The sequence below is a fragment of the Panthera tigris genome, chromosome C1 (genome assembly GCF_018350195.1).
Source record: "Panthera tigris isolate Pti1 chromosome C1, P.tigris_Pti1_mat1.1, whole genome shotgun sequence".
Lineage (NCBI taxonomy): Eukaryota > Metazoa > Chordata > Mammalia > Carnivora > Felidae > Panthera > Panthera tigris.
Window position 1 is genome coordinate 97,193,519 of NC_056667.1, and position 23,131 is coordinate 97,216,649.

Below are 23,131 nucleotides of genomic sequence, written 5' to 3' on the forward strand. Positions count from 1 at the left end.
ATTATGTGATAATTACTGTTAGGTAAAGAAAGTATTTCTGAGATTCAGCAGAGCTTATCAGTTGTAACAGTTTATATTAAAGACAGTAGCACAAGTTGGAACTTCAGATTACAACAGAATTATGGATGTAGACTGAATAATCTTTTCACCACTAACTGTTTCCTATGGAAAATTGGAACAAGCCTTTTTGTTGGCAAAACTGAATAGTTTGCTGCCTACGTTTTTGGCGATCGCCTCCTTTTCATCAGCAACATGAAAACACATTTACAATGGTGTTACTGAACCAAAACATTTGTTCATTCCTTTCCAACTTTTTTGGTGATATTTCCACCTGGGTTTCCCAGGGGTATCTACAAATTGATATATCCAAACTAAACATTTCCTTCCCCAATCTTCCTTCCTCTTTAGCGATCCTTATCTTTATATGTTATCCTTCAATTTTCCCATTCCATTTGTGGCAGATACCCTAGCTATCTACTCAAAAGTCATTTTCCCTTTTTTTTTTTCTTATTAATAAAGCCCTTTTTAGTTTGGGCACTAACGTACTCAGCTGAAATCAACTGTGTTTGCTAAACCTCCAAGCAGCTAGACGTGGCCATGAAGTACAGTTTGACCAATGGGATATAAACAGAATTGCTGGGTGCCATGTCTATAAAACCCCTTTTAGAAGACATCATCTTAGCTGGCATACGTTCTGTTTTTTTGCCAGTCTTCTTCTTCCTCTCTGGAATAAAAAATATATATATCTGGGTGAGTGCAAATCAACCATTGTTGTAACACAAGTGATGAGCAGGACAAAAGCCACATGTGAAGAAATCCCTGAGCAGAAGAAAAGAGCCAGGGTCCTTATAGATATCCTCAAGTCGCCATATTAGCCCTGGACTGCCCCCCTGCAGGCTTTCTAAAACAGATGACCCCCAAACAGCGCTGGAGTTAGGGTTACTGACATCCTTCTCGCTGCCCCCTCGTATGGTCGAAAATCCACATGTAACTTTTGACTCCCCCCAAACTTAACTACTAATAGCCTACTACAGACCAGAAGCCTTACTGATGACATAAACAGTTGATTAACACATATTTTGCATGTTATATATTGTATACTGTATTTTTATAATAGAGTAAGCTAAAGAAGAGAAAACCATAAGGAAAATACATTTATACTACAGTATTTATAAAAAAAAAATCTGTGTATAAATGGATGTGGCAGTTTTAATCCATGTTGTTCAAGGCTTACCTGTATATAAGAAAAATAAATTTGTTTTAGAAATTGATTACTCAGGTTTTTTGGTTATTAGCAGCTAATGTAATTTTCATAAATCATTAGTCACCTCAAATTCAGATGATTGCAATAGATTCTTAATTATTTTCGCTGCCTCCAAATCATATTGCAAAATACTTCCAGATGAAATCTTTTTAAAACATCACTTTGAGGGGCTCCTGGGTGGCTCAGTTGGTTAGTTGTCTGACTCTTGACTTTGACTCAGGTCATGATCTCATGGTTCATGAGATAGAGCCCCAAGTCAGGGTCTATGCTGACAGCAAGGGTCCTACTTGGGATTCTCCCTTTTTGCCCCTCCTCCGCTCACATGCATCCATGCACTCTCTCTTGCTCCCTCTCAAAAATAAATAAACATAAACAAATAAAACACCACTATATTCTCCATTTTTTTAATGTTTATTTTTGAGAGAGAGAGCATGTGTGCGCGTAAGCTCTAGTGGGGGAGGGGCAGAGAGAAGGAGATAGGATCCAAAGCCGGCTCTGCACTGACAGCACAGAGCCCAATGCAAGGCTCCAACCCATGAGCTGTGAGATCATGAGCTGAGCAGAAGTTGGATGCTAAACCAACTGAGCCACCCAGGCACCCCTACACTCTCCATTTAAAAACATTCACCGAGGGGCACCTGGGTGGCTCAGTTGGTTAAGCATCCGACTCTTGGTTTTGTGTCAGGTCATGATGCCACAGTTCCTGGGTTCAAGCCCTGCTTCAGGCTCCAAGCTGGCCATGCAGAGCCTGCTTGGGGTTCTCTCTCTCTCCTCTCTCTTCTCCTCCCCCCCGCCCACCTCAAAATAAATAAATAAACTTACAAAAGTTCACTGACTTCATTTGTTGTTTCAACAAATATTTCTTGGGTACTCAAGGACACCAAGTTTGTGGGTAATTTCAGACAGACTTCGGCTCCAGTCTTATCTCCTGTTTTTACTAGTTGTGTGGCCTCAACTTTTGCAAACCTAACCAGGCACTGTCCTGGGCAGTGGCATGTGTATGGTGGTGAACAAGAAAGACACAGCCTCTGTTTATGTTCTAATGGGCAACATACAATAAGGTAATTTCAGGTAGTAATGGATGCTAGGAAGAAAACAAAACAAGGTGATTTCTATTGATGAGAATTCTATAACTGAAGACAGGAGTAGGTCTCTTCTCAAAACTATTTAGACTACTAGTGTAGATTTTCAGATACCTCACATTTAGATACCTCGCATCCAACTTTGGCTCAGGTCCTGATCTCACGGCTCGTGAGTTCGAGCCCCACATCGGGCTCTGTGCTGACCGTTCAGAGCCTGGAGGCTGCTTCGGATTCTGTGTCTCCTTCTCTCTCTGCCCCTCCCCCACTCATGCTCCATCTCTGTCTCTCTCTCAAAAATGAGCATTTTACAAAGTTTTTAAAAAAATGATGAAGGCTTAAATGGAAACAATCACCGTAGAACTGCAGCAGAAACGACGGATATGACCTATTTTGAAGACAAGCCTATCAAACCACAAAATGGATATGGGGTGATGGAAGAGGAGTTGTTGAGAATAAGTCTTAAGTTTCCTTGTGAGTGATTGGTAAGAAGATAATACAAGAGGATAGATAGGATTAAAGCCAAAACCAATGTATTTGGCTTAATTCCTCGAAATGGAAATGTCCAGTTGGCAGTTGGATATTTGGCTTTAGAACTCAGGAGAGAATCCTGAACTGGAGATATATTTGTGAGTCATCAGCAATGATCTTGGTTAAAACTCTGATAATCAGTTACAGCACTGAGACAGAACGTGTGCAAAGAGCAGAGGGCCATAGAAAAAGATTCTTAAGGAAAACCAATATTTAAGGATTGGTTGTAGAAAGAAAAGACCACAGAAAAAGTTGAAATGATGGGGGACGAAGGAGGAGAAGAAGAAGATACTGTATCGTGGAAGCTTTGGGAGAAAAGCAATCTGAAACCAAGTCTTGGGGCTTAATGTTGTGAGACTTCATGAAAGGACAGAAAATAGTTCATAGGTTTGGCAATTAGGAAAGTGGGTGATCACCATGGGTCAGTTCAGCTCCTTTTAAGAAGATGCCCAGAGAGAATGAGACATACAAGAGATTTATTGCATTTAAGGTAATGCCTGTGAAGGATAAAAGAGGAGGGAGCAGGGGTAGGCAGGGAAAGTCTTCAGACCATGGTGCGATGATGATCTGACAGGTGTAAGAAGAGAGAAGGAAGGAAGGAGGATGACTTGAAAGAGCCTCAGATTTTAGTCTGGGAAAGTCTTGGCCAGGCCAGTGGGGCGTTCCCCACAAGGATTGCCCGTTCAAGGAGTCCTGTAGGGAGAAAACTGGCCCCACTCTAGTACCCTCACCATGTTCAGTCACTGTGAGGTAGGGAGTGTGGGTACTGAGCATGGCTTCAGGGTTGCAAATGAAACGTTATGGCAGCTGGAAGCTGTCAGCCAGCTCCTCAGGTCAAGTTCAAGAACCTCTTGTCCTGGCTCTGTGGCTGCCAAACTGTTAGGGAGGTTTTAGAGGAGTCACAGGAGTTGAGGAGGTTTGGTGGTTGTGGGTTGACAAGTGGATGGGAGATGACGAAGTGGAGACCCTTCTTTCCTAACAATGTCAGAGAGTGGACGGAGAAAAAATAGAACGACAGGTAGAGGGATCTAGGGTCAAGGGAATATATTTATAGATGGAGGAATATAAACATCACCGGAGAATGGAACGTCAAGGACAGAACAAGTTTCCAGTCTTGAAGGACATGGGAGGAGGGGGAAGCGAGACTCGAAGAAAAGAGAGGGATTTTTCCTCCGAGTCTGGAGTGGAGGAGGGGAGAAGGATGCAGAGAGAAAGAGAGAGATAGAGATAGAGATAGAGATAGAGATAGAGATAGAGAGAGAGAGAGAGAGAGAGAATTTTGCGACATGGGGATAGTATTTGGGGTATTAAAGCCCTGTGTTATTTTTAATATTCCCGATTCACTGAGTAAATGAGTTAATGAATATAAAGTTGTTAGCACACAGAGATGTCCAGACACAAGGTGGTAGATGTAAGTAATGAGGAAAAGAGAAGAACAGATTTGAAGTCTTTACTATCACGTTAAAAATGAAAAGATCTGAAGAGACTTGTCTTTTGGTGAATTACACTTGATACAGCTTTGAAAAATAAGATTCATTATATTCTGAGGAATTTCTAAAATGGCATATCTTCTAACATTTAGTGTGTGTGTGTGTGTGTGTGTGTGTGTGTGTGTGTGTGTGTGTGTCTGTGTTTTAAATCATTTGCAATTTGTTTCTGTTTCCCATACAGTTTTGAAGTGAATTTGATATAAAAAGGGAACCAGTTTCTTGATAATACTCAATGCTTAATATATAGGGAAACAGTCACAATAATGGTGTGAAAGTATAAGATTTTAGCCTTTATGGAAGCGAATTTGGCAGTATATTTACCAAAAAAAACTTAAACAGTGTGCTTCCTCTATTGATACGATTTCATTTTTATGACTTTATTTTAAGGAAATTATTATACGAGTACTCAAAAATGTACTTCCAAAATGTTAACTGTAGCCAAATTGTTACTGGAGCCAAAAAGTAGGAACAACTGAGAGGTCCGAACTACAAGACTGATTACAGTATGGTGCAATCATCACAAAATAACAGTAATTAACTTAGTGATGTGAATGAATACATAGTAACATAGGAAACATTAAATAAAAGATTTTATTAAGTGAGAAAACATAGTACAGAGATGTATACCTAGTATAATCTTGTTTGTGTAAACAAATGAAAGGTATTTAATTTAAATATCACTACAGAGATTGATAAACCGCCTGGGCAACTTACATTTGTGTTCTGTCTGGGTAGTGGGATGATGGCGATTTTTTACTTTTTTCTTTGGCTTGTTTCCATTTTCTACCATAAACAAGTGTTATTTATATCATAAGAAAAATAAAACCTGAATTTAAAGGAAAATGAAATAAAACAAATCTCGATCCTGTCCTCACCTACAGCCTTTAAGGGAAAACCCTCAGAAGCTTCCTTCAATGGGACAAGTCTCTATTTACCCATACTTTTTCTGTAATTAAGCTTGCTTTTCTTTCAAGCCTCAATATATAAGATAAACTAGTCTTATTTTTAATTCTATTTTTTGCTTTAGTTTTTAGCAAAAAAAAGTATTATTTTGTTTTCTTTTAAAAATTGTTAAATGAGAGGCGCCTGGGTGGCTCGGTTGGTTAAGCGTCTGGCTCTTGATTTCAGCCTGATTTTGGTCATGATCTCATGGGTTTGTGAGATTGAGCCCCACATTAGGCTCTGTGCTGGCAGCATGGAGCCTGCTTGGGATTCTCTCTCTCCCTCTCTCTACCCCTCCCCTGCTTGCATGCTCTCTCTCTGTCTCGCTCTCAAGATAAATAAATATTTAAAAAAATGTTTGTAAATTGTTAATGTGAATATTTCAGCTACCTTATGGACTACATTAGTTGGAGCCAACCTGGGAACCTAACCATCACTTAGAATATTATTCCAATGGAAAACATCCAGAGTTCCAAATAAGAAATTTACAAACATTTTTAAAAGCGGGAGATCTCTTGTATTTCATTGAGTTAGAGAGATCAGTAACCTGAGTCTGTACAGGAAGGAGATGACAGACACATAACGGGAATCGGCTATAAACAGATCACTGCCGCCTGCCTTCTTTTGTCCAGCAAGCCCCTCTGTTCTGCTATAGCAGACCTCCCTCCCTGCTGTGAAACCTGCCGGGCATCCCCACCCTTTTCCAACCTGCCTTCCATTCCACCCTGCTCGATGCCCTCAGTCACTCACGGCTCAGAGTTACCAAAGCTGCCTATGGGGCTCAGGGTTGCCATGAGTGAACTTTCAGGATCAGCTTAATCTTTTGCTACATTTCCTCAGTGGGAGCAGTTCTGAGCTCATTACAGCTTCTGGTTTGGGAATATACCTCTCCTGCCAGCAGCAACCATGGGCTGTTTTTGTTACCCTGTTAGAGGTATGTAAGTTAGTTTTTACCTAAGTAGTCAGTTTTAGTTTGGCGTAAAACCAAACCTATGGAATTTTATGGTATTTTTTTCAGCCTCATTTTCCTGTCAGTAATAATTTCCCATACATGCCTAAAAATAAAGAAGTCAAATTTATAAGACTCATCCTTTTCCATGAGACAAACGGACTATTTCCTGCCTCCTGAATGGAACTGAAATTCAGCAATTTGCTTTCAACAAAACCATCTAAACTTCACAGCACACAGCGGTTCTGTTGGAAGTGAGAGGGAGGCATGCCCATAGGATCCATGCCATGGTGATTGTGCTGAGTACTGTTTCAAGTATCTTTTCCCCCCCTTAAGCATATATCAATTCCTTTAATTTTCACAATAGTCTTTTAAGGAACTATTGTTACCTCCGTTTTAGTTGAAGAAACCTAGATACAAAGAGGTTGACTTGCCCAAAGGCTCACAGCTAGTGGTAAGTGGTAGCCCAGGTATTCCAGCTGCAGCGTGGGGCCTGAGAACCACTGTGTTATATCCTGCCTCACCATTTAGTTGTACAATGGCCATGACTGTACCTAGAGGGTACTGGGTTCTGGACTAGACGTGAGGGTATGACCTAGTGATTCCCCACTTGGTGATAGATGGTTGTAGAAGTAGATTGGTGACATCAAGTGGTATTTAAACTTTTTCTTATGAAATCTTCCAATTAAATCTTGAATGAAAGCCTAAACTGGAAAAACAGACAGGAGTGGACTGCTTCAGTTAAAGTAGGGGGACAAAGGAGGAAGGCCTGGGCTCCACCCACTCAGGCTTTTCCGGAGTCTTTATGGGACTGGAAGGGCTTGGAGAAACGTGGTTTGAAAACTACAAAGTGGGGGCACCCGGGTGGCTCAGGCAGTTGAACGCCCAGGCTCTTGATTTCGGCTCTGGTCATGATCTCACGGTTACTGTTTGTAGGTTCGATCCCCAAGTCGGGCTCTGTGCTGCCATGCACCGAGTCTGCTTCAGATTCTCTGTCTCCCTCTCTCTACTCCTCCCCCCGCTTGCTCTCTCTCAAAAAATAAACATTAAAAAAAAAAAAGAAAGAAAGAAAGAAAGAAAGAAAAAGAAAACTATAAGTGGATCAGGGGCACCTGGGTGGCTCAGTCGGTTAAGCGTCTGACTTCAGCTCAGGTCATGATCTCACGGTTTGTGAGTTCGAGCCCCACATTCGGCTCTCTGCTGTCAGCCCAGAGCACTCTTTGGATCCTCTGTCCCCTCTCTCTCTCTGTCCCTCCCGCATTTACATGCTAGTGCTCTCTCTCAAAAGTAAATAAACGTTAAAAAAAAAAAAAAGAAAGAGAAAAGAAAACTTCTAAGTGAATCAAAGAGCAAGGGATCTAAAATCAGGAGACCTGGGCTCAAATGAAGATAAATCCATCCATTTTTAGGGGATTCAGTTTTCTCACCTGTAAAATGGGAGACCATTCCTATGCTACCTTGTTCTTGAGGACTGAATGAGATGAAGTCCATAAGAGCACCACTTTGAACTCGCAAAGCAATATATAGTTTCCATTTCTACCGAGACCTGACTTAAAAAGGAGAACCCCAAGTGGCAATGAGGCATGAGACAGTTTCTAGTGCATTTTGGGTATCCCTGAGCATTCTCAGACCAGGAAGGAGTCAGAGAAGTCAGAAAAGCTGGGTAGAGTCTTTGAAACGATCACCAAATTCTAACGAAGAAATTTTGTTTTAGTGATGTCTCCTCAATAGAATAGAAAAGATGAATAAGAAAACAATGCCTATCTGGTTCGCTACTAAACGTCCGGAGCAGTGGTGTGCCCAGGCACAATAGCAGGTATTCAATAAAAACTTGCAAAATGAATTAGGAAGGAAAGTCATAAGGAAAATTGAGTGAGCCAACAAACCAAATATATTTTGTTAGAGCATGTGGCTCTGTGTCACGGTGGGATCCAAATGTGGTTCTCTGAGAGGAAATGTCACACCAGATACAGAATGATGGGATGCCACGGGCACAGACCTTGGTAATTTTAGTTCATATGCTATTCTAGAGTTTCATTTTGGACTTTAATTGTTAAATGTCAGACTCCTCAAATTCACAGGCAAAACAAGCATAAATTTATGAGAGTTCTCGATCTAATTTTGAAGAGGTCTTTAGACTTCATTCCAGTGATTAAAAAAAAAAAAAAACATCAGGGATATTGGGTCTCAGCTGTAAACATGGAGAATCAATTTGTACTAAGATGTTTTAAAATAATGCACAAATTTCCTTTTTCAGACTTAAATATTCAGTGTAACTTGTACATCTGTAGTTCTAATAGAAAGGGTCATCGTGCCAGTTTTATCACGTTCACAGAAGCCATCCTAGATTTCTTTTCCTAACTTGGATAACATTTCAGGCTCCATTGCCTAAAGGTTCTAGGAGGCACCTGCTCAGTTCCAACCACTTCCTCCCCCATTAGACAGTTGTGCTGGAAGCCACCTCTATCTTTAGAAACATTTTAGAAACATTTAATATCATTTTAACTCCCAACATTGGGTGAGTGTTATGTCTCGTTCTCTTTCTACATGCCTGTAAACTGAGGGTACACTGTATTTATACTATTATTATTAAAATTTTTTCTTTAACATTTATTTTTGGGAGACAGAGCACTAGTGGGGGAGGGGCACAGAGGGAGACACAGAATGTGGAGCAGGGCTCCAGGCTCTGAGCTGTCAGTGCAGAGCCCGATGCGGGGCTCAAACCCATGGACTGTGAGATCATGAACCCAGCCAAAGTCAGATGCTTAACGACTGAGCCACCCAGGTGCCCCTATTTGCACTATTATTTTAAGAAGAGACTAAGTGCATCCTTTTAAATTGAAAAATAACATGCAGGTTAATAAACTATTTTGGTGCAAGTGTGAAGTAAATCATGGATACAAATTCTCCAGATAAGAATGATCAATTCACCAGGTTTCCTTCTAGTTCATGAATTTGAAACTTTTAATGCTCATTTTGGCACTGAAAAGGGTATTTGTTTCCTGTATTTCGTATGTTCCTAGAGGTCTAGTTTTCTTTTCCAGACCCCATTTCATTGCCCAGAGTCAACTTTAAAGCAATACAAAGCATATTCTTCCCACTTGGATACTGGACATTGATCCTAGGCCTCGGGTCATGACAGGAGTTGGATACTCTCTGAAATGTCTTAGTTTTGCAAAGTGATCACTAGCATGGCCTCTTGGCCCCTTTACATGGATCTATGGATATAAATAACTCATGTAACTATGTTGTCCTTTTAATAACCTTCAGTATTGCTTGCTCTAAGGCAGAAATCTTAACAGCATGGAGATGCGTGGGAAGTCTCCACATATTTCAAAGAAACAAGCTTCTTACGCTTTTTCACCATTTGTCTCTTTGTAGCTTCATATTACCAAACAGAATTAGCAGCCATCAGCAGAATCCAGAAAACATCTCTTCTACATTCTTTTCTCAGTTACCACCGGGTCCAATATTAGCAAACAACAAATGATGGTAGGCATAGGGGATCAATTTTAGGTGCAAATGCTTTAGATACACAAAGCCCATAATTTTTTTCACTTATATTTTATATTCTAAAATGTTTATATGTCCTAGTAGTCCTATCTAGAAACATATTTTGTCATTTAAATTTGCTTTTCTCAAGTTTAATTCAGCCAAATATCAATATCCCTCTTTGCCCCCTTTTGAAGAAAAAGTGAAAGTAAAAATGATGTCTTTGGTAGAATAAGCCAAGATCCTCATGATCACAGTATTTCAGTGTTAGGTGAAAAATTCTAGGTGTGAAGTTTTTGTTTGGGTTTTTTTAGAACTGCATCTCCTTAATTAGGGTTGGGAAACCTGAAACATGCTAATTCAACTTTCCTATTTTGCAAATGAACAAACTATGTATGGGCCAGAGTAGCAAAATTATAGTTGGAACCCATGTTCTTTGGCTCCTAGAACTATGTTCTAATGATACCAAGGTTGGTAGATAGACTGTGCAGTAAATGTGAAAACAGGAAAAAATATTTCCAAAGATAGTTTCAAACACTTTATATTATTATGTTAGAATTTGACATATAGCTATGGATTATGGCTATGAATCACCCCCAAGGTAAGAGTTTAAAAGCAGGCTTTGACATATTTTACACGGAGATAAAATGAGGAACTCAGATGTTCGAACACTGTCCAAATGTCACATCCAAAAATCTACAATTAGGGGCGCCTGGGTGGCTCAATTAAGCATCTGACTCTCAATTTTGGTTGAGGTCATGATCTCACCAGTTCATGAGTTCGAGCCTTAGGGCTCTGGGAGGACAGGGCAGACTGCTTGGTATTCTGTCTCCCTCTCTCTCTGCCCCTCCCGTGCTCTCTCTCTCTCTCTCTCAAAATAAATAAAAATAAAACTTATTTAAAAAAACAAACAAAAAAACCAAGTCTAACATGAATATTAACTTTCAAGAAAAGGCACTTCAGTAGAAAAAAGAATTATGACTAAGCAAAGAACTTCCAGTTTTTATTTTTTAAACATTTAACAAGAAAAACATTCAACCAAATTTTTAAAAATTAGGATGGATTAATTTACAATAAAATAGTCAACTTAAAGTATCAGCCCCTTAATTTAGGACCAAAGAGGCCAATAGTTCTGTTTAAACAACAGAATTGCACAATTGGTATTTTTACCTATATCTGATGGCACAGAAATATAAAAGTCATACAACTTTCACTGAGATCCTCCCTTCCCTCCAGAGTAGAATTCATCCAGTTGCTTCTTAGGTCAGTACTCAGGCCTTTAAAAATCACCAGTTGTATTCTGAAACATATCTACAACTATTCTGATAATGAGAACACGTTTAAAACAATTCCTAACAGGAAACACCTTAAAAATAATTTTGTGGCACATTACACTGCTTAAAGAAACAGCGAAGATGAAAAATAATGTACAAGAATTATAGTCTCTTGCTTACAGAAACCACCTAAATAAAATATTTTCCCTAATTAATTACCCTTGCTTCTTATAATTTATTAGCAGAGATGAATTACAAGAAGCAGAATGCACCATTTTTTGGTTCTTGGTTGTAGCTGCCAGCTTGAGAGTTCATGACTGTAAATGTAAAAGCAAAATATGACCATGCTCACAAATTCTGGAATGGGAAAAAACGAAAATATCTCTTCAAAGTGTTTCTCCATCCTTGCTTTCAAGTCAGACAAAAAATTCACAGCAGTTTAAGGGATGATGAAAGACTAAACATGGGCCTGCTAAAAGACATACTGAGAATAACTTTACCTATTACACTAAAGTGAAAACTGTAAGAAGTATGATATTACATTACCAAGTAACATTCTAGAGTAAGCTGCTGGAGCAAATACAGCACTTAACAGTTTCATTTACAGACTAGGCATGGTGGCCTTTACACAGAACATCTTATTTTCACACTCTTGGGTGTGCAACCCTTGAAACACAAACACACATAAAGTAGTATGTAATTCATGACAGCTGGCCAGGCACTTAACTTGGGGAAGAGACTTTTCAGATTCTGAGGTAAACTAGAACTGTTTTCAGCAATTACAAACAAATTCTAAACAACCACACTTTACTTCACACCAACTGAAGTTACTCAGCATTTAACTGTAAGTCTGTCACTCTATCGTGCCAAAATTCACACCTATGTGTCATTTCTTAACAAGCTATTAAAAGAACATTTTCAAGTCTGAATTTTGGCCCCATTTAGATAATTCTGTGCTTAGGACACACTTGAAAAAACTGTAAGGTACATACATATAAGGGCAAAAATGAGTATCTTTTTCCCTAAATTTGATATTACAAAAAGGGTCATACTGTCAGTCACACAGATGAGAAGAGGAGGAAGAGGTGGAAGACAATGACAGCTGAGGTGACAAGACTCCATCTAGCCTCAAGAAAGTCACACGGCAATGTTCCAAAAGGAGCAGAAACCCAGCAGCGGGAGTTTCTATTTACAGCTGTTGACAGTATGTGAAAGCTCTCAAAGCTAACACTAAGGAACACAACTCTCTGGGCTTGTTCGCTCTGGGCACAGTGCAGGTTCTTGCCCTCTTCTGAATCCATTTAGAGACAGTGTAGAGTCTCCTTAAATGAAAGCTCGTTTGAGAAGATAGAGGACCTCAGTAAGTACACACCAGAAGAGACCAGAACAGGAAGCGGCCATCTGGGAACTAATCTCTCATCAAAAGTTATCCAAGTCTCCTTTTCATTGGAGTTACCAGGAAATTATCTGCAAATGCAAACGCCGTACCTCCAAACCCTCATAACTAACAATTAGTTCTACTTCCCACTCCCTTCTCAAACAGCAATTTCTATAGAAAGGCTACTTCTCTTCTGAGCAAACTCCATCAGCTTATTATCTGGTATACACAGACGAATTCATCAATATCTGGTTTTAAACCCTTCAAAGGACATCACGAAGAAAGAAAATTTTAAAAATTTTGATCTGAGGCATCCTCATTCTCAAAATAATGAGAAAAACTATTGGTTTAATTCAGAGTTTCACATGGCTAAAAATGGTCTACAGATTTTATTTATAAAAATTTCTAAGCTGACCCTCCTCAAGACGGCAGGTTTTTCCAGTCATGGTAAAGGATCTGTGCTAACTGACCTCTTCTTTCCTTGCAGGACTAATAGTGTGCATCTGGCAAAACTACTAGCTGGAGTTTACTGGTGCAATGAGCAAATGTGGAAGAATTTATCTCTCTGCAATGCTAACCAGCTTGCTCAAGTTTTGAAACCGTGACCCTGGTCTATTAGCACCTTGCTGTACTCAACTGAAATAACCAAGCCGCCATTGCGGCGGGATGAGAAGGGGAATGAGGGCAATTATAATATACATCCTTAAAATATCATGATACGTAGTGAAAATGTGTCCGTTAATACATCTGAGGCTTGAAAATCATTGATCATAACTATTAAATAAAACTGCATTAAACTTACAATTTCGAACACCTGCAAATGTAAAGCTTTAGGATATGACCTAAATTTAAATATGAATGGAAGTTCATTATCAGTAAGCTAGAAGAAACAAATTGCATATATTTTGTAAGTGGTAACCTACTCCCTGCCCCCCCGCCCCGAAGTAGAGATTAGGTAAAAATTAAGTGAAGTTACTCATAATTGTTTCCAGTTTCATCTTTCTCTTGGAAGAGACCCAAATCAGGTCTCTGGAAATCCAACTTCATACACATAAGACACGGCATCTGCTATTATGTCGGTATATCTTTCCCTCAAAAGTAGACAGATCATAGACGTATCTCAGACATTCATTTTCATGTATAATGGTTTTTGAGACATCTATTCCACCAAAGTATTATAAAGCAAATCTACAAACCACTTCTAGGAAAAAGGCACTTTGCTGCAAAAGTTAGATTTAATTATGTGGAAGTTGAGAACACTAGGATAGACTCAAAAGTCAGAATTCACTTTTGTATTTATGAATGCAGAGCAGATGCCAGGTATAGAGTATAGCCAATAACATTACAAACAAACCGAATGGTAAACTTAACTATATACTCAGCAAAACAGTAACTTACGACATTTCTCCAAAAACCAACATAGTTCCAAGTTCAACAGTAAAAAGGAAAAAAAAAAAGTCACCAGCAGTTGCTACTTTAGAGCTCAAGACATTGTTTCCTACAGAATTTCATGTCTACAGTTTGGTTCTCTGTTTCAGAGCATGAATTACTTTTCAGATGAAAAACCTGGGAGGTTTGTTTATATGTGCTGGGGGAGAACCAGGGTGGAAAAACAGTGGGGAGTAACAAGAGGTTCATTTCTCTGGTCAGACAACCAAGTGAGGAGGTAGTTATTCGGAGAACTTCTCAAACAGAGAATAATGTACTGATCTACGGAGAGTTGGGGAAATAGCAGGAGCTTCTTTGTGAAACTGAAGATAGCAACAGGAACACTTCTCCTCCAGGGAAGTCAGGACCAGGGTGTCAGTGCAGCTAAAATAAAGACAGAATCTGTATAAATGGCACATGGAGATTATGAGAAAAACATGGTTAAGAAATCAACATGAACGATAATACGTTCACTTCCAAGCTTGTCATACCTTGACAGTGGCTCTTTTCTGATGCTAGAACTTTAAAAGTATCTATAAGAAAAGAACACACACCATGTCATTATAATCTAGTTTGTTTTTTGTTTTTTTAATTTTTTTTTTTTTTTTAACATTTATTTATTTTTGAGACAGAGAGAGACAGAGCATGAACGGGGGAGGGTCAGAGAGAGCGGGAGACACAGAATCAGAAGCAGGCTCCAGGCTCCGAGCTGTCAGCCCAGAGCCCGACGCGGGGCTCGAACCCACGGACCGCGAGATCGTGACCTGAGCCGAAGTCGGCCGCTTAACCGACTGAGCCACCCAGGTGCCCCTATAATCTAGTTTTGATGTAGTGATTCTTCCAATTCCTAATCAGTGCAAGAATATGGTATGGTAGGCATACATTTCATAATAATGTCTGCTGGTTTCTACTGTTATTGAAAGTGTAATGATGTCTATAAAATACTTAAATGCTTTAAAAGTACTCTCAGAAAGGGTGCCATAAGGAAAATATTTTACAGCTGTGAGCAAGTAGAAACTCTCAAATAGCAACACAGAAAAAATAACAGCAATCTCCTCCAAACTGCCTGATGCTAAATAATAAAATTTATGATTATGACGCCAAGAGACCGCATGCTCACCTTGTTACATCACCACACACGGTAACCCCATACAACCTTGAGTCCCATCATCACTGCTGTTGAGTTTCTTCATTCGGTACTGACGTATTTCTCTTACCAGTGTGTAAAAGGCATCTTCAACACCCTGTAAAAGAGAATGATAAAGACAGCTTAATAGACACGATCCAAGGTGTGAACTATCTCATTTGTACTTCTTGGGGACACCAAATTTAGCATTTTTATTGAATTACATCAACAGACTGATATATACAAATGGCAAATTTTGAAAAATTATACTCAAGCACAGGAAAATGGGTAATGTGGGACATAGAGAACGACCAGATCTAAAGATTCCATTCAGGAGAGCAAAATCCCTAAATACTGGCTGGTGTTGATGGCAGAAGGTCTAATGTTTGTAACTAATTTTAATCAAGGGTCTTCATTTTAGTAATATTTGTGCATATTAACGTGAGGCTAAAATGCCACACCAAGATATTAATCGGTTCATTTGGGGTTTAAACGAAGGATTAAAAAAAATAAAATACAAAAAATTCCATAACAACAAAGAATGCAGATCATTATCTCTAGTAATCAAATTTTTCTGCCTTAAATGAATGCTTGCCAGGTGTTCAAAGCTCTGCTGTACCTGTCTGGTCTTGGCTGAGGTTTCAATGAATGGAATCCCATAACTCTTGGCCAGTTCATGGGCTTGTTTTGTGTCGACGGTCCTTGTTGGCAAATCACACTTGTTTCCTACTAGCACCATAGGTACGTCATCGGAGTCTTTTACTCGCTTAATCTGTTCCCTAAGAAAAAAAAAAGGAACATATCATCATTACCTAAGAGTAAGTTTTTAGGAAGAAATGAACAGATGGAAAAAGAATCTAACCAATTTTATCTAGGCCTGTTAGCTTCTAGTATTGATCTAGTATGGAGTTTCACTTTTTCCCCCCCATGGATTATAAAAGATGATGCCTAATGGTCTTTTGGTTTAATTATAAAAAACCATGCACAACAGTGGACTGGTTTAGACTTGATGCAGCAGCCATAAGGCAGCCAAGTACTGGTTCACCTTCTAGTGGAAATGGATGGCTATTCTACCTTGACGCATACCCCGGTTAGGCTCCCTGATTCTCCAAAGAGCTTGGCTCTGGATTTAATTGGCAACCTGAAATCATACTCTAGATTAAGATCTAAAGTATAAAAAGTAAAGCTTACTGCCTCAAAATAAAAAACTTTTTGAAGTTTCCTTGAGAGTGACAGTGTTTAATGAAAGACAGTCTATCCACTTCTCTAGATGGGTAATGTCCAAACATTTTCTTCAAACGATACTATCGCTGGAAGTCCAAGATATAAAATAGAAAACACCAGAAGTGCTCTTCTTAAAGGGGAACTAAAGGATCTGGGAACTCCCAACTTACAGCACTCCTTTCAGTGACATGTAAGACATACCACACAGCAGTTTGGAAACTACTGCTCTAGCTTCTCTTGACCAATACTGTCCAACAGAACTTTTCATGATGATGGAAATATTCTCTATCTGTGCTGTCCAACTATATCCACTAGTCATATGTAGCTGTTGAACACTTAAGAAGTCAGTTGTTATGTGGTCAAGGAACTGAGCTTTCAATTATATTTAACTGTAATTGACTGAAATAATCACGTAAGGTTGTAGCTACCATACTGCACAGCACTACTCCAGACTCTACCCTTGGGTACACACACAATCATGCACCTAAAATTCATTACACTGGCTATCTGCAGAACCGACCTTTGGAGTAACGGCAGTAGCCTATTTTAAAGGATAATATAAGACAAGACAGCCTAAGAGGAAAAAGGACTTCTAGAAATTCAACATTAGGTACCTGCCAAGTACTGGACATTTTCTTATGCATTGCTATTATTGCATATTATTCCATTGCATTTCCATGCAAATGGAAAGCAGAGCAGGTTTAAGCAGAAAAAAACCCACTGAAGTCAGTTTTGGACTAGTTTGTTTCTGGGGTGTCTGTGTGGCTCAGTTGGTTAAGTGTCTTGACTCCTGATTTCGCTCAGGTCATGATCTCACGGTTCTGAGACTAAGCCCTGCATTGGGGCTTTGTGCTGGGGGTGGAGCCTGCTTGAGATTCACTTTCTCTCCCTCTGCCCCTCCCCTCCTCCCACTCTCTAGAAGAGGAAGAAAGAAAGAAAGAAAGAAAGAAAGAAAGAAAGAAAGAAAGAAAGAAAGAAAGGGAAGGAGGAAGGAAGGAAGGAAGGAAGAAAGAAAAAGGGAGGAAGAGAGAAAGAGAGAGGGAGAGACAAAAGAAAGAAAAGAAGAAAGAAGAAGAAGAAAGAAGACAGAAAGACAAAGACAGAAAGAAAGACAGAAAGAAAGACAGAAAGAAAGACAGAAAGAAAGACAGAAAGAAAGACAGAAAGACAGAAAGACAGAAAGAAAGAAAGAAAGAAAGAAAGAGAACGAACCAACCACGAACCACTCTCCCTACTGAGTGACTTTTCTGGACTAGTTTGTTTCCATGAGCAGACATCTTCAATGGATGGAGTATAATATGCCTGTAGGCTGTAGGAAGGACACTCACACTGACTCTGTGCTAGGCACTTTTCTGGGCGATTAACATGTTATATTATCTTGTTTAATTTTCCAAACAATTCTTGGTAGGTACTATTACCTCCATATTATAGATAAGGAAACTGCATCACAGCCATTTGGTAGTTTGCCCCAAAGTCCCATGGCTAATGGATGATGGAGCCAAGTTTCAACCTGTTCTATTACTCTGCTCAAAGAACATGGAGCTAAGGAAAAGGAGCCCTGGGTTTTTGGTCCCGCTCTGCTACTAATAACAACCATGACTCTAAAAACCTAACAAAACACCTTCTGAACTCGATTTCTGATTCTGTAAAACAAGAATGTTGTGCCAGACCTTTTGGGATGAGCACTGTGTGTTGTATGGAAACCAATTTGACAGTAAATTTCATATATTAAAAAAAAAAAAAAAAAAAAAAAAAAAGATTGCCACCTTAAAAAAAATAAAAAAATAAAACTTCACATACTTGGAAAAAAAAAAAAGAATGTTGTGCCAGAATTTTTTATGGTCTGACTGAGCTTTGAAACTTTATGGTTCTATTGAGAAAGACCACCTTTCATCTCTCTTTACTGCCTGTTCATTTCTTCCTACCATTTTCTATCTTCTGTCACATACTGACGCCTGCTTCTCAGAGGTGTTTTCGTCTCTGAAATTCCTGTGGGATCTCTAACACCACCTGTGGTCCTGAATCATCCCGTTAGGAAGCTTCATTTAAGTATTATCACACATTCCAGCCATAGTGCATTATATAAAATATGTCACAATATTAACTTCCAGTTGTAACCCCAGATCCTCAATGTTAAACACTCTAAAACCAACTCTCTTCATAATTAAAGATGCTATCTTTCCTAGTGTGGTATCCTCATCCCCTCACAAAGCTTCAGAACACACTTATCAATCATCCTTTCAGAGTAAATAATGCTCCTAGTACCTGTAAAGGTTAATATCTGCAAATGATTTGCTATTGTTGATGGCAAATACACAGAGGAAGCCTTCGCCTGTCCTCATGTATTGGTCTCTCATGGCACTGTACTCTTCTTGACCAGCTGTATCCAGTATGTCCAACAGACAGGTTTCACCGTCTATAACCACCTGTTTTCGGTAAGAATCCTGGGGTGCGAAGGGTGGGAGACGGCAGGGAGAGAGGAAGATTTCATTTTTATTAGAAACCACAGGGTACGCAATGCTATTGCCAAAGTTAGATAAGCTCCTTCCTAAGTTTATTTCCATCTCTCTGCCCCTCAAACTTCTAATGTATAATCACAAATAGAACGTACTTAATGTCACCCTAAGAAAAAAGCCTACAGAAAGGAAAATGTGGTCACTCTGTTCTTGGAAAAGATGAAAAAAGTTTGGTAATTCAAAAGACAGCTATACAGCAGTTAGACTAGAGATTAGCATTCAAGGTGTTATTTTACCAAGGTATAAACTGGACTTTTCTTGTTTATTGTACATTTAAATTCTAAACATACTTCCACCAGTTATACCAGGCCTTGGACACAGTATCATTTGTGTTTATAACTAAACACACAAATACTTTTCATTTCAGACAAAATTGTAACACCAAAATATTTTTCTTATCATAGTGGATTTTTACCTTTGGAAAATATTCCGGAATCAAATTCCTAAAGGTTCCAAACAAGGTGCAGTAAAACCCTGGATTGCAAGTAACTTGTTCTGTGAGTGTTCTGCAAGACGAGCAAACATTTATACTAAATTTTAAGTTTATTAACTAGCAACGTCTTGCAATATGTGATGCCGACTGTCACATGATCACAACTTGGTTAATGGTTCTTGAAATTCGTTTTGATACACAAGTGCTTTGGATCACAAGCATGTTTCTGGAACGAATTAACCTCGCAAACCAAGGTTTTACTGTATATAGTTATAATTCCTTAGAAAGACAGACATGCATAGAATATATACATGGTTTCAATTTGCCTCTAAGGCAAAAATTTTACTTGTATTTTGATACTTACATTTTGGGAATTCAGTTCAAAGAAAACAACCCATCACACCTGGTAAAGATCTAGCTCCAGAAACAAATGCGAGCTGGTTTCCCAGTTCATTGATCAGTGCCTCTCAACTTCATTGTGGGACTATAATATACTTTCAAATTAACATAGACTTCACATTGCCAAAACTGGCCTGAAGTATGAAATATGGTTAAGTGTACGAGTGTTCGAGGAAATGAGCAAAATTAAAATTATAAGGTAGGTTTGAGTCAAACTAACTTAGGTTAATAGAAGTCAGAGAGAAGTGGTTATTTCCTGGCAGTGTGGGGGTTTACTGACTGGAAAGGGACATGGGAGAACTCTCTGGAGTATTGGAAACGGTCTATATTTCTGAGTGGTGATTATGGAAGTATTTAAAATACAAATTTTAAGTCACTAGGCTGTAGATATACTTGTGAATTTTACTGTATGTATGTTACCCTTCAATAACTAAAACTCAGAAAAATATTAAAAGGTTCTAACTATTAACACTAAAGCTGTTTAGCTTAAATAAAATTTTGCCGAGGACTTACTAATTTTTAATAATGGCTATGTTAGCTTCCATTAAACACTCAGCAGCTGGTGGGGGGAGGGTAGGAAGACCAGGATGTGGATTAAAATAAAAAATCTCTAGTCAGACATTTCTAAATTGAATAAAATTACACAACCTTTTTAAAAGGACCTTAGATGCCATTTATTCAAGCCAATCTAGAACGTGGACTCACAAAAAATGTAAACATACTGATTTTTCTCAACATCCCTGTGTGTGATAGGCAGGACATGTTTATAGTAATTGAATAGACGAAAAAAATGAGGCTCAGAGAGTTTAAGTGTTTTGTTCAATATAACATAACTAAATAAACTGCCAACAGGGACTGAAAAAAATCTAGGTAGTGACTCAAAATCTCATGTTCTTTCTTACTCCAGCCCAGTCTCAGCTGCTTCAACTTTTAATGAAAATTGCAGACTATCTAGATCTCTGAATCCTTTATCTCCATCCTATTACTCAGTCACTCTTCCCACCGCCGGTTTCTTTTTAATAGAGCTGTCTTATATGAGTTCAACGAGTATGCAACAGTTTACTAAACTGCTAAATTGTCAAGTTTTTAGAAAAACTCTAACAGCTAATAAAAATGAACTCTTCTCCACAAACATGGAAAGCTTTATTGTATTGCTGAACGCAGTACCCAAAATAACTTTTACTTCTGTCTCCTGATTATTCCTTTAGCTAAACAGCAAGCTAAAGGATATGGGTAAGGGTGAGCCAAAAGCCAGAGGTAGGGTCAGCACACTGCCACTGGGCCTCACCTCTATGGTGGGATCATATTCATCTACAAAGTGGTTCTGGATTAGCTGGATTGTCAGTGCGCTTTTCCCAACACCACCTGCTCCAACCACCACCAGTTTGTACTCAGTCATTTCACACCAGCGAGAACCTGTGGGAAAGCAGCAATCAGGGTTAACTGGCGAGTCACATCTACAGTACTTCAAAGCTTTCTATAATCAATAGTAAGTTAAAGCCCGAGTTTGAAATATGTGGGTTCCATACACGTGACCCTCCACTTGGTTCTCAGTGATTTCAGGAGTGCAAAAGCACTGGCAGGTTACTGCGGGCCTCAGAATTCTGGCTAGTCTCCTAGCTACTACCCCCACCCTTCGGTATTTTTCAACAGCCCTTGGGCCCCGCCCTCAGCCTAAGGTAAAGGAAACCCCTCTTCCTACTCCTCCCCCAAGTCTTCTCCGCTCTGGTGGGGCAGCCTCCTGGCCATCCCCTCGTCTTACTCCCCCGCCGGTCTTCAAAGATCTCCCCCGTAACGCTCAAAACGAAGGACCCCCGCCCAAGGGCCTTTGTCTCCAGCCTGCAGATTCCGTTCGATTCCTGGCAACGAGTTGCCTCTTTGCGCCAAAGACGAACGCTAAACACAACAGAGCCTTACCTCAAACTTCGCTGCCTCCGCTTCCGACTGATTTAGAACAACTGGGAAAAAGGCTGGAGACCCCGGAACCGCCATGAACAGCCCCCACTAGGGAGCGGCACTTCCGGCCCCGCCCGCTACGTAATCAGTCGGCGCCCGGGGCGTCCGAGTCCCCGCCCCAGCCACGTGGGCCCCCGACCCAGGAGTCACGCGGCGGGCCGCACCCAGACCCGCCCCTCCCACACAGGACGTTTCAAAAATGAAAGCGCTAGGTGCTAGTCTCAAAAATCAGTAAAACTTTATTCGCTTCCATTCTTTCGCCATTAACAGAAAACTGGAGAAAGCAAAAATGTTTTGTGTTTACAAAGATAAACGGCCTCTTTACCCAGAGAAGATCAAAACCTCAAACGACAACGGGGAAGATAAAAGCGCCCTCCCCCACATCCCCTGAGCTGCCCTTGTCCTCTTAGACAAAGCCTTCAGTCCACTGGCCAGGGACCCTGGATGTGGCCAATTCAAGATGAGGGCCAAGAAATCAGACCAATCCATTCCCGTGATATAAAGTCGAACAGAAGCTACACCAAGGGTCAAGTGCCTGTATTTCACAGGACACAGGAACCAGGCGGCTACTTATAAAAAAAACAAGATTCATTTCAGGCACAACTTTTTTTATTTTTTTGTTTTTTGTTTTGTTTTTAAATCAGTAAAAGAAACTGGGTCCTAGAAGCTGCAGTGATCTAAGCAGCAGCAAGTTTGTGCATTCGTTTTTTTTTTGTTTGTTTTTGTTTAAATACGATTAAATTACCACACTGCTGGCACACCTCATTTGCATGAAATTCTGCACCATACATACTAATTGCAGTAAAGTTACCCCCCTCCCTAATCCCAGGAAAAAAAAAAAAAAAAAAAAACTACTCTGGAAGATAATTTTCACTGAAATCTAACCAAACTTCGTTAAGTGGACTGTGACAAGATTATAAATGATATGAAAAATAACATTTTAACATTTGGCCATCAACTTAAGGAAATGGTTTGCCTATACAAATTTTTATAATTTTTGTAATTTTTAATATATTCTACCCTCATATGGTCCTCAGAATTAAAGCATAATGAACAGGAAAGAAAAGGAAAAGAATGCAACTGAGTGCTAAGGCAGAACATCTTGCCAGATAGTAATGAAGGTAGAGTATATGCTAAATACCAAGTGCAGAATTTCATAGGGCCAACAAGATAACAGTCTATATTTTTCACTTACACAGGCGAAGTGGATTTTGCAATTACCAGTTGCGTTAAATGCACCAAATAAAGCTCCTAAGATTGATACTATAAGGCGCCACCTTAAGTTTTCCAGGCTGCAACTGTGCATAATTTTAAAATGGTTTCTTAAATTTATTTATTTTTTTTAAACATAACACGAGGAAGGTGTTAAAACTGGTGTAATAGCTCAATAGAATAAGTATTCCAGATTTTGGGAGGGATGAAGAGGAGGATATTCAGAACCCTTCACCAGAATCCCCCCAACTTGATCATAGTGGATTAATGATGTGCTTTGTGGATGTGGTTAGTCAATGACACCAGCTTGACGAATCTTTCTTTCTGCACCAAATCCCTGTGAAGAAGTAAAATTACAGTTAATCACTACACAAGCAGTACTTTTTTTTAATCATCGTAACCACCACCACTTCTTTCCCAGAGGAGGAAATCCCTAAT

The 23,131-nt window shown here is 39.5% G+C and overlaps 2 protein-coding genes across 6 annotated transcripts in view; both read right to left on the minus strand.

The window, feature by feature from the left end:
• Positions 1-10,734: 10,734 nt before the first annotated feature.
• Positions 10,735-21,542, minus strand: NRAS (NRAS proto-oncogene, GTPase). The gene is made up of 7 exons (XM_007076341.3): positions 21,443-21,542; positions 20,814-20,941; positions 18,443-18,621; positions 15,573-15,732; positions 14,948-15,071; positions 14,319-14,360; positions 10,735-14,211 (listed from the first exon to the last, which is right to left on the minus strand). Exons 2-5 carry the CDS (start codon positions 20,922-20,924, stop codon positions 14,952-14,954), a joined length of 570 nt encoding a protein of 189 aa, XP_007076403.1. The 5' UTR covers positions 20,925-20,941; positions 21,443-21,542; the 3' UTR covers positions 10,735-14,211; positions 14,319-14,360; positions 14,948-14,951.
• Positions 21,543-21,694: 152 nt separating this feature from the next.
• The window catches only part of CSDE1 (cold shock domain containing E1), a 38,919-nt gene continuing 37,482 nt past the window's right edge, over positions 21,695-23,131 (minus strand). For all 5 annotated transcript variants that reach the window (XM_042993782.1, XM_007076340.3, XM_042993781.1 and 2 more), the window contains one exon: positions 21,695-23,030. In XM_042993782.1, the coding sequence (XP_042849716.1) occupies positions 22,983-23,030 (48 nt within the window). In that variant the 3' untranslated portion in view covers positions 21,695-22,982. The remainder of the gene's footprint in view (positions 23,031-23,131) is intronic.